The sequence below is a fragment of the Prionailurus viverrinus genome, chromosome B4, assembly GCF_022837055.1.
Source record: "Prionailurus viverrinus isolate Anna chromosome B4, UM_Priviv_1.0, whole genome shotgun sequence".
NCBI lineage: Eukaryota > Metazoa > Chordata > Mammalia > Carnivora > Felidae > Prionailurus > Prionailurus viverrinus.
Window position 1 is genome coordinate 77,283,409 of NC_062567.1, and position 11,828 is coordinate 77,295,236.

General features: G+C 52.1%; 1 protein-coding gene across 1 annotated transcript; it reads left to right on the forward strand.

Moving 5' to 3' along the window:
• Positions 1–3,503: 3,503 nt before the first annotated feature.
• Positions 3,504–10,652, forward strand: HOXC13 (homeobox C13). The gene is made up of 2 exons (XM_047867225.1): positions 3,504–4,294; positions 9,851–10,652. The coding sequence occupies exons 1-2, from the start codon at positions 3,562–3,564 to the stop codon at positions 10,105–10,107; spliced, it is 990 nt and encodes a 329-aa protein (XP_047723181.1). The 5' UTR covers positions 3,504–3,561; the 3' UTR covers positions 10,108–10,652.
• Positions 10,653–11,828: the final 1,176 nt, after the last annotated feature.

The following is an 11,828-nucleotide window of genomic DNA, read 5'->3' on the forward strand; positions in this document are numbered from 1 at the left end:
TTAGAAAAGAAGAATTTCAGAGTCGAGCTGAGCCTGGAACTCAGTCTCCAGAGGAAGCAGAGGACGGAGTGGCTCCGCCGCCCAGCCCTGACACACACACACACACACACACACACACACACACAAAAAAAAAAAAGTCCCTTTGAGAAAGAGGCCCCAGAGCGGAGCCCCAGAGCGGAGCCCGGTCTTCCCGACGGGGGCCGAGGGGCTATTTTCCATTTTCCTTTGATTTAATGAAACGCTCTATCTTTACTCCCACACCGGCAGCTCGGCGAGAGACGGAGGAGTCACGTTTCTTTTCCTTTCTCTTGATTTCCTCTAAACTTCCTCCACAGTCCAGCTCCATCGCCCCATCCACGCGGCCCGGCGGGCGAGGTGTGGCGGTGCGGTTGGGGGGGGGGGGGTTGGCGAGCGCCGGGCCGAGGGTTTCAGCGCCCGGCTTTCTAGGGCGGGATCGCCTCGGAGATGTAATTACTACGTTTCCAGTGGTGCACATTCTCCTGGAGTGTTTAATTTGGTTTTATTTGTGTCTCAGCGAGATCCACATTTTTTTTTTTCGGGGGAGGAGGGAGAAGCGACCCCAGGCTTAAAGTTAATTAACCAACCAGGCTTTACTTTTCACCGCCCGTCCGAAGGCGCCTGCACAGCCGCCTCCCTCCCCGCTCCCGGCGCGCCCCTGTCGTAGAACCAGTTTCAGGCGCGAAATGTCTTGGGGAACCCAGCGGAAGAGCCGGGAATGGTTCAGAGTATGCGGACACTTCTCCGGACGCTTTTAACCCCCGTAGCCCTAGACTTTCTCTTCCTCCAGCCTTCCCACACCCGCAGATCTCTTGGGGGGCCTACATCTTCTTTGGCTGGTCTTCTTGATGAAGGAGACTTTGGTTCCCTCTCCTCTCGTCGCTAAAATTTGGCCGCATCGTGCCCCTAATAAATGGAATTGTAAAATTGCCGGGTTAATTAAATCTATATCTCACTGCAATAGGAACAGTTAATGTCCTTACATAAACCTGGAAAAGAACATACTATTAATTTTATTTATTGCTGGGCCGCCCTGCACCCAGATCCTTCCCGCCGTTCTGCCCCCTACTCCCAAAGGCTGGGGGAAGCGTGTCTTTGGGTCCGGGTCCGCGGAAGAGGCGGCTGGCATTGAGCTAGAGCAGTCCTGGACTGGGGAGGGAGCCCCAGGAATGGGGTGGGCGGTTCAGGCTCTTTGTTTCTCCTGGCGGCTCCGCAGAGCCCGGTCCACGTAGCTCCGGGTTCTCCACTTCACAGGAGGAGAAGCCTGGGTCTCCGCACTACCTCTACACCTGCGGCTGCCAGCCGGCAGGCCTCCTCACCACCCACCCACAGCAGCAAGGCAGCAGGCCGACGGGGGCCAAGGTCACACGACCCAGTCTAGACTGGCCAGACCCTGTTTGCGCTCCTTGTTTTACCTTGACCTTGGACCCTGAGGCAGGGGAGCCAGATTCCTAGCCTAAAGCCGGCTCTCAGCGAGACCCCACCTTCCCCTGGCTCCCCTCCTCTCCCTCCACCATCCTTGCCCTCAACACACTTTCAAGCGAAGGCAGCTTACGTTTCAAGCCTCCCTCCTGTCTTTTCCGCCTCCTGCCAGCCCGGCCCAAAGCCTGTTTTTCAGCCGCTGAGGTGACCCTGCCGGAGGAAGATCACACTGATAAAGATTACTCGGTTCTCATCCTAACTCACCGACCCCAGGGCGCTCTCCATCGTCAAATACCACCTTCCCCTTACAGGGAGAAAGGAGGCGGCCAGTGGGCCAGATCTCAGTACAAACCTGGCATCTGCTCTCAGGTTTGAGGGATCCAGTGGGTCCGGACTAGCCTGGGGCTACCGCGCGGCCCCCGCTTGTGTGCTGTCTGGACAGGAGCACCCAGCATTTAAAATCCGTGGCAGTGGCAGGGAAGAGGGAGATGCTGCAGCCCCTCTCCCCTCTTTTCCTCTCTCTTTATTACCTCTTCTCCTCAGGGAGGCCCTGTGCTGAAAGGGAACTTGGCTCAATTCCACGGAGATGCGCTCTGGAAAGGGGTGACTCTACTGATGAGCTAAATTAGGCATAGGAAACCCAAGTCTGGAGACTGGGAAGGAGGAGGGGAGCTTTTGGGGGGGGGACCCCAGGAAGTTGGTACTAATTTTTTCTTTGAAATAGGGGGCAATTTTTAAACATGAAGACACTCCACACTAAAAAGGAGCGACCCCAAGAAAGCGGTGGGAGCTAAACTTGGCGTTGTCCAGCTGAGAACTGTGTTGATCCTGGCTCTGCCCCTCGGCCTTCTTCGGCCGATCAGCCCAGGCCATGGAGGGCGGAGACGGGGCCCCGGGGCTTAGGTCGGTCCTTCTGGGGTCTTACTGAGTTGTGCCTGGGAAGGATCCCTCCAAAGGGGCAGCTCCGCCGCCTGTCTCGCTTTCCACGTTTCCTTTTGTACACCGATCTGAGAGTGCTTGCTCTTGTTCTCATCACGGGCTTTTTAGCTTTTCTAGACCGTATCTTTCCCCTACTCCCTACCCCCCACGCCCCTGCCCTTTTCTTTGAAAATCTCTCTGAAGCTTTTTATTTCTATTGTACATTGAAATATCAGTCTATTCTATTGCCCTCATTTTCCTCCCTTCATTCTTTCTCCATTTTCCCTGAGAGCATCCCTCCACCCCCTCCATGTAGTGGTGTGTGTGTGTGTCTGTGTCGTGGGTTGGGGCTATCACATCCTCCCAGCCCTCTCTGCCCTGCGGTCAAGGAGCCGAAAGGGTCCCTCTCAGACAACCCGGGCTTTGGGGAAAGTGGCTGAAAGTCGGAAGTGGAAATACAATCCCGACACCAAAGTCTCGGTGCGCGGTGTCAGGTTCTTTCCATCCGTGAGCTCCAGGGGATTATGCCAGGGCCAGAACCAGGGCTCCCCACGCCTTGCCCGCGCGCTTCCGCCTGTCTAGTTTATCTATTAAGAGAGGAAAAAAATCAGTTTCTCCCCTATCCTTAGCCCCAACCCCAATCCAGTCCCAGGGATCGTTTTTTGGGGTGGGGGTCGGTCTTCCCCACAGACGATCTAAACCTAAACCTAGAGGGAGGCGCCCAGGAACAGTCCTAGCGTCTCCAGACCCCTTTGCGTCGGCCAAATTCAGCCTCCCCCTCCTCCCTCTCCCTCCCTCGGGCCTGCCAGGGGGGCGTTGCCCTGTCCCTTTAAATCTCCCAGCTCCCTCCTCTTTGCCCCTCCTGAGAGCCAATCAGAAGAGACCAGTTTCCCTTTGCCCCGCCCCACCGCCAGGGGTGGGAACCCCAGGAGACCTGGCTCCGGCGTCACGTGCACCGGTCGCGTCACACGGGCGCGGGAGGGGTGCAGAGGGGAGTCGGGCGGGAGACGGTGGATTTCTTAATGAAGTGTCCCCGCATGCGTAGAGGGACTGTGGGGAGGGAGGTGGAAGCACCCGGAGGAGGAGGGGAGGGGAAGGGAGGGAAGGGAGGAGGGATGGGGGAGGGGAAAAGAGAGCGAGGTGTCTCCCTAGCTCGCAGCCTCTGGCAAGTGGAGTTTTTAAAAAGCTCGAGCAGATCATGTCATGACGACTTCGCTGCTCCTGCATCCGCGCTGGCCGGAGAGCCTTATGTACGTCTATGAGGACAGCGCGGCGGAGAGCGGCAGCGGAGGAGGCGGCGGGGGAGGCGGCGGCGCGGGCGGCGCGGGGGGCGGCTGCAGCGGAGCGAGCCCCGGCAAAGCCCCCAGCATGGACGGGCTGGGCAGCAGCTGCCCGGCCAGCCACTGCCGCGACCTGCTTCCGCACCCCGTGCTGGGCCGCCCGCCGGCTCCCCTGGGCGCCCCACAGGGCGCCGTCTACACGGACATCCCGGCCCCAGAGGCTGCGCGCCAGTGCGCCCCGCCGCCGGCGCCCCCCACCTCGTCCAGCGCCACCCTGGGCTACGGCTACCCGTTCGGTGGCAGCTACTACGGCTGCCGCCTGTCGCACAACGTGAACCTGCAGCAAAAGCCTTGCGCCTACCACCCGGGTGATAAATACCCGGAGCCATCGGGCGCCCTGCCGGGTGACGACCTGTCCTCCAGGGCCAAGGAGTTCGCCTTCTACCCCAGCTTCGCCAGCTCCTACCAGGCGATGCCCGGCTACCTGGACGTGTCGGTGGTGCCTGGGATCAGCGGGCACCCAGAGCCGCGTCACGACGCGCTCATCCCCGTCGAAGGCTACCAGCATTGGGCTCTCTCCAACGGCTGGGACAGTCAGGTGTATTGCTCCAAGGAGCAGTCGCAGTCCGCCCACCTCTGGAAGTCTCCCTTTCCAGGTAAGGAAGGGGCCCGAGCGCCGCCGTCGCCAGGGACCCCTCCCCGCCCCGCCTGCCCCGGGGCTCCGCGCCTCAGCCACCCCCGCCGTCTGGCTCCGGCGCGCCGGCTCTGCTGGGCTGCCGATGGAGCCGGCCCGGCGAGCTGCGCTGAGGAATGCGCCGGGGAAGAAATCTGCTCCGACACGTTCCCCGGAGCTGCCCGGCCGAGAGTGAAGCAATCAGAGGCGCCCGATCGCCGGGCCGCCGGCTCCGCTCTGGTAGGGAGCTCGCCTCCTCCTCCCCCAGCCTGCTCCAGTCTCACGCGCGGCTCTTGGCCCCCCGTAGCCCGCTTCCAGCCAGGAATGGGGGTGGGGTGGGCCTTGGGTGCTTTGGAATCTGAAACCACCAGGACAAAACCCTCAACTCACCGAAAAATTGGAGGGGGGGGGTGGATAAGAGCTACCTCGCCTGAATTTTCAAGATCGTTCAGGCACTAGACAGGTTTTTTTGTTTTTGTTTTTTTGGATAGGGGTCTAATTTGCCGGTTCTAAAGAAATGCAGAATATTTTCTTTCATTGATTTATTTTAAGAATTCGGCCACGAATGTCCCGATCATGAAGGGATCCCAACTAAAATCTCTAGAGAGGGTGTAGAGAAAAGGGAGTTTGCATCTCTCTCCAGGGATAGAAAATTTTCTTTGCCTCTCTGGCATACTGAGCTCAAATCCTGTGGGTGTTCCCCCACCAACTCCCCCAAATGTCGGGGGAGAAAGAGAGTTTTCTATGTTTCAAACACAGAAAAAGGGGAATGAGGATGAGAAGTAGGGGACGGAAGACCTGTGCTGGATAGAGCTGGAATCCAGGCCCGGGTTAGGGACCCCTAAGTCTTTGCCTGTGTGTGCTGGGGATTTACCAGTGTCCTGTTGGTTTTTTTTTTGTTGTTGTTGTTTTGTTTTGTTTTGTTGTTTTGTTTTTTCCAACTGAGGCTATTACTGAACCAGAGGGGATCCTGCAATCCTCACCACTCCCCAGATGAGAAATGTCAGTTCCAGGTTTGTCAAATTCACATCAGGAGCTTAGGATTCAGCACTGCGCTGACAAATTACATATCCAGAGCCTAAGTCTGCTCTAGTTGTATGCAGAGCCTGGTGGGAGAGGGTTGACTGGCTCCATTCTATTGCCTACAGGAGTCCTGGGGGGCCCAGAGAAGCCACAAATGTCTCCCCATACTATGTAAAGGGGCCCCCAGCTCTACATGTGAGCCCAGGGACATTTTCACCGGGAATTATAGATCTGAAGACCTCCTAAGGGTGGGCCTGAAATTCCTCTGCATCCGGGATTGGGGAAAGGGCAGATGGTGAAAAAAAAAATCACTGAATGGTGTTAAAAGCTGTAGAAACTAACATTCTTGCAAATATTATGAGATTACTTAGTATAACACAACTGAATATCAGGGTGGGACCCACACTAAACACCCCATTTCTGGCTGCCAAAAGAAAGATTGCAGGATGATAGAATTTTAGTACATTGGTATCATGCGTTACCAACTCTGTATTGGCCATAATATTTTTATAGAATAATTTCTGTTATTAACTACCTAATATGAAACACATGATGACACATTTCTAGACGACAGGCAATTCACATGTAAGTATACAATCATGTATTACAGAGAGACGGCCCTTTAATTCTCCATCTCACCCAAATGGAAAACTCCTTTGGAGACAGGGGTCCAGCAGGAATTCCTGGAGCAGGGGGAGCTGGTAGGCCATGCTAAGGGGCCAAGGGGCAGGGGAGCAGATGGCCACCTGGCCCACTGTGGGCAGAGGCACAGGTGTAGAGCAATGGGCAATGGGTTTAGCTTAGAGAGGTGAAGAGAAGGATACTCTGGCATCCTTGTGTATGTGGAGGGAGGTGGGGGTGAAGGATTGGAGAGAAGCTCAGAAATATCTTTGAGCAAAATATACATCTTAAAGATTCCCGGGGCGGGGGGGGGGGGGGTGGAAACTGCTCAGAATAAACACTTTTTGATCATAGCCTCCTAGAGAAAAATATCTTTGAAATAAAAAAAAATACAGCCCAATTGAGATTTAATACACTTGCAAATTACGGCATGGAAATGGATATAAAACCCACTGTTTCTCAGCAGCTATGGGCTCACACACTCCCTGTGTAGAAATAGAACCAGGCTGGTGTATCTCAGTGAGTGCAGACGTCCAGGCAAAAAAGCAGATGAGAAAGAAATTATCTTCAGACACCCTCCACCTTTCTACCCACACAGAGATCTTTTAGAAGTAGTGAGATTTCCAGATAACTCTGTCTATGCAATTGTGGTTTTTTCCGGCAGCATCTAGGCATAAACACTACTGTCTCTCTTTAGCGCCTCTGGCTCTGAGAAACCTCATCTATGGCAGTCTGGGCTGGTGTGGGATATGGAGGCAATTGTTCAGAAAGATCCAGATAATTAGGGCCAAGATGTGTTGTGGCTTCTTCCTTCCCCCAATTATAGAGACCCTTGTTTCATTGCTCTTTTTTTTTTTTTCCCTTCCTATGGTGAGATAGACACTTTTTTTTTTTTTTAAAACAGAGAGAGGCAAAATTTCCAGAAGAGAATCAGCAAAAATTCCAAGATAGAATCAGAATGGGGAGTGGGGGGCAGAGAGGACAGGGAGAGACAGAGTCAGATAGGATTAGGGGAGACCAATAAAATGAAATAGTGGGTTCTTTGGGTCATATTGGAAGTCCCTACTGATAAGCTTTGGATTATGGTTGAGAAGAGGAGCTAGGATTCCTAGCTGGACAAAGTCCTCTACAGGGCACAGAGCTCTGTTGTAAGAGTGGGTGGTCAAGAGCCAGTGGGCAGTAGGAACCATACACAGGACCCCAAGAGTAAGCTAGAGCTGAGCATTGATCTGATTTTTATTCACTTTTCAAAGGTGTCTGTTAGATCCTCAGGTATGAAGTGGTGTGTGTGTGTGTGTGTGTGTGTGTGTGTAGATGCTCTGGAGGGAGGTTAGGGAAGGCCTGATCGTAAAATTAATAACCAAGTCCCCTACTTACTTTAGGCAGCATAGACACAACTCGAGGTCTAAACTTCCAGATGTTTCTACATCTGTGGATCCCAATTCCTTTCCAGACAAGACAGCGGACAATTAAAGGAGGCTTCTTTGAGAAGGCAAGACTGAACGTATTTTTCCAGGAGGCCAAAACAACCAACATTTTGGTCAGATCCATTAAAAACTTGGGCAAATCAAGCCTCGGCATCCTATAGAGAAAAATAACCAATTTAGACCAGTTACCTGTGTTTCAAAATGGATTTTTAAGGATTGTGTTGATTGACCCTCATCAGAAATTTAGAGTTGGGTTTAGGGGATCCAAAATTGGGAAGGTAACTATGAGCATTTTGAGAAAATGAGGTAAAAAAAAATCAGGGACAATTAGCTGGTTAATTCAGGAACCCAAACCCACTTTATCTCATTTTGTTCTCCAGTGAAAAGGAGGTATTTTGGAGCTGGATTGTACAAGATACGCTATTTCCATTTCAGAACTTACTACATCATGATGTCGAGTCAGAAAATCTCGGCTTAAAACCTGGCTCTGCTTCTTAAGTCATTTTACCCACTCTAAGCGTCACATTCCTCCTCTTGTAAGTTGGGCTTAATAACATAAACCTGAAAAAAATGTTCTAAGGATTTTTTTTTTTAAGACAGATACCTCATGGTATCACTACTTACTGTCTTCGTGTTACTCTTGTCCCAGAATCGCCCATCTCCTGAATCGTGGCTACATCTGTAAGAGTAAAACAGATTTGAGCACTGAGAGACGGTTAAAAATTATCTTGTACAAAAAAAATCCTTTTTAACCCAAAGGAGCTCTGTGAAAGTGAAGTTGTTTTGTGTTTCAGATTTTTTTAAAAAGCCTTGGCCCATTCCTACATAGGCAGACACAGGTGACAAGTCCAACAATTTTCCTGGGAAATTGGCATCATGACGACAGCTAAACCAGGCCATTGGAACCCCCCTTTTCACATATTCTTCCTGAGTGCTTTATTTCCCCGCTGCATTTGATTGTGACCCTCTTCTCTTTCCAGCCTGTGTAGACAAGTATTCCTGGATGAGAGCAGACCCAATGGCAATGGTGTAGAGAAGGTGTTTTATGAGGGTGGGGTGAGAACAAGCATTTCAGGAAGAGCTTTGTGTCTATGTTCTGGACTGCCTCTCTATTTCCAAAGGGCACTAAGAATGAAGGGGGGGGCTCAAATATTCAGTCCTCATCATTGGCTTTTACCTGAAGAAGTCTAACAATGACATTTTTCTTAAATTGAGGGGTGAATTATTCAGATAGTCCCCCCCCACTCCCCACTTCCCCTTGAAAGTGTTGCCATGACCTTTTTATTAACAGGGATGAGAGTGGAGTGGAAGGGGGATATAAGTGAAATATATTGTTCTTAGTTCCTGGGAAATTCACAGAGCATAAAGAAATTGAACTAGCAGTGGTTGGGATAACAAGGTACTTAGGGTTTAAGGTTAGTGTTCCTGCATGCGATGGCCACAATTTCCCTCAACTTTGGAGGAATGGAGAGGAGAGGTCTTTGGAGCAGAATTTGCTGTCTTGGTGAGTGGACGCTTGTAGGGGCAAGAGGAGGGGCACTGAGTTCTTTTTGTAGAAGACTTATGTGAACAGTGGGTTTTAGCCCAGAGGTCTCTCCTGGTACTTCCTTTGGTGGGCAGACCCTGGGGTGTGGACCACTTAGCTCCAGGGGCCTGATGCCCTACAACTCAGGTTCAGGACCTCCTACCTTGGATGTAGTTAAATGGCTCACCACATTGGACTTCTAGAGGGATGGGCTCCCAGGCAGGCTGGCTTCACCTGGATACTTTTCTTCTCTACCTGTTCGTACAGGTCTCCGATTCCTAGGGTAGAGGCAGTGACCAAAGGCATGAGGCCCCACTTGGTGGCCTGTGCCCACTGAAGCTGTCTCTCAGCCATGCTCTCCCTCAAACACACAACAGAACATTTTCCCCTGATAATGGCACACAGTCTATACTAATGGTTGCCCAAATAATCTAACTGCAGGAAGGAGGAATTTCCCTGAATACCTGCAATCCTCTAGACCCTCAGACCAGGGTGGAATTTGTAGGGACCCTTTTACAGGTACAGGAGTCTCATAATGAGTGCTGTGCAGAGCCATATTGGAGCCTGAGGCAAAAGAAAAAAGTCAGTACTATTGGTCCCACGTTTATTTTAAAATTTGTTATTTTGTTTATCATGGATTTTTTTGCACTTATTTTTTAAACATCGCCTGAAAATGTTATTTATTTCGATTCCCAAGTTTTTGGCGCCCCCTCCCCTCTTTTCAAGTTGGCATTAGGGGCAACACACCCGTGACCTCGCCTTAGCGGTGGCCTTGCTCATAACAGAGGCACAAAGGACTGGGGGGCAATCCCTCTGTCCCCTTGGAATCCCTGCCGCAACCTTGCGCCTACACGGTGGTGCGACCTGGGCGCACAGCCTGGTCGGTCCAGGGTCCAGACACACGACTCACTTCCCGCCGCCCGCCTTCTTTCTCTACCCCCAGACGTGGTTCCCCTACAGCCCGAGGTGAGCAGCTATCGGCGAGGGCGCAAGAAACGCGTGCCCTACACCAAGGTGCAGCTGAAGGAGCTAGAGAAGGAGTACGCGGCCAGCAAGTTCATCACCAAAGAGAAGCGCCGGCGCATCTCTGCCACCACGAACCTCTCGGAGCGCCAGGTCACCATCTGGTTTCAGAACCGGCGGGTCAAAGAGAAGAAGGTGGTCAGCAAATCGAAAGCGCCTCATCTCCACTCCACCTGACCGCCCATCTGGCCACCCGCCCCATCTATTTATGTCGCCGCTTTGTACCATAACCGAACCCACCGATGGACGCTTCGCCGGTGCGGACGAATATTTAATGTTAATGAGAAAGAGTAACCGCGTCGCGGGAGGCAGAGAGGAAGAGAGGATCCGAGGGCGAGCTCCGCAGCCCCCTGCTCCCCACCCCATCCTCAACCCCCACCCCATGCAGATGGGACCTACTAGCCTCTACAACTTTGGAGGTGGGTGTGGGTGGGCTGTGGGAGGAAGGCTAACTGCCTCCACATCCTTTTGCCCTCGACCTTGGCTTGCCAGAAAACCTAATGGCAGCAGAGAGCCCGATCATTCCAACCAAAGCAGGGTTGGGGGACCCCGAATGACCCCATTCTTGCCTCATCCTTTGCCCAGGCAGGTTGATGACCCTCCTGAGGGTGGGGCCTCGGTGCAGGACCTGGTGAGCTCATACCATCCCCCCCAGTTCCTCCTCCTATTCCCAGTCCCTCCCGTGCTCCTTAGTTAGGCAAGATTTCCCAGTTAAGATTTTCTGTGCATATTTTAAAAGTCGCGTTAATATTAATGATACTTGTTAGGGATCTGGCATCGTGATTGGAGTACAGACAGCGGGTAGGTTTTCTTTCTTCCCTGTTTCAACAAAAGCTGGAATTGGTGGGGGAACTGCCCGCCCCCACCTCAACCAGGAAGCTGAATTTCTCCGGAGTCCCCACTGCCTCCTGTGTTCTGCTCTCCATCAACTTGCAGAGATCCAAGGAGATGGAAACCCCAACCACGCTGCTAAATCTCTCTCTCTCTCTCTCTCTCTCTCTCTCTCTCTCTCTCACTTTCTGTCTCCTTCCTCTCTCCCTCTCCCTCTCTTTACTGGGGATCAGGCCAGGCACAGAAGCAGAACGTTTTTCTAAGGAAAGGACAAACTTCTCTTCCAATGGGATGGAGAGTGGGTCCCCCAGCACAGCCCTCTCCAGCTGCCCGTCCATGGAGGCAATAGCTGAGGAGACAGCCTCACACTTTCACTTTTACTGGTTGTCCAGAGGAAAGCAGTTTTCTTCCAGAAGGCCAAAATAACCAGCCCCCAATTAACCAGCTAATATAGACACCGCCTAACATTTCCCTCCTCAAAGGCCAACTCACTGCTGAGGGGGGGGAGGCCCCTCACCTTCTCCCTTCCCACTGGTGCATTACAAAACAGTGTTCTTTTGAAATGTTCATCAGAAATAGGCTTTTTTAAAATGTGTGTATCTGTATATAGTATTGTGATGTCTGAATTACAACGTACTGAATGCAAAAAGAAAAAGAACCCCACAAACCTGTTTTTAAAATAAAATCTTTTTTTTTTTTTTTGCCTTGATTTTATCGCTCAGATTCCTTCTGAAGGCGCTTCTGTCCGCTTGCTTGTTCAGGGCCATCCCTGATACCCTGACTCAGCCCGGGCGAGCAAGGGGAGGAGTGTAGACATCACCCCCAGCCGGGTAAATTCCAAACTCCTATTTTGTTCCGCTTACATTTCTAAAGTGAGTTACTTGGGTTGTTGACGTGATCTAGACAGGAGAAAAACGCCATCCTCAGAATAGATGAGTGTATGTTGGGAAGAAACGGGTGTGATTAGCAACTGGGAAGGCCCGGAAGCAGGTGAGTGAGAAAAGTACGTTGCCATTGACCTCCGGTTAATAGTTGGGGGTCAGGCCTGGATTTAGGAGGTGAGAAGG

What these genes read in the sequence shown, in the direction of transcription:
- HOXC13 (XM_047867225.1), top strand. Translation starts at nt 3,562, where the DNA reads ATGACGACTTCGCTGCTCCTGCATCCGCGCTGGCCGGAGAGCCTTATG. An exon ending in CTGGAAGTCTCCCTTTCCAG is followed by an intron (nt 4,295 to 9,850) that starts GTAAGGAAGGGG and finishes CTCTACCCCCAG; the next exon opens with ACGTGGTTCCCCTACAGCCC.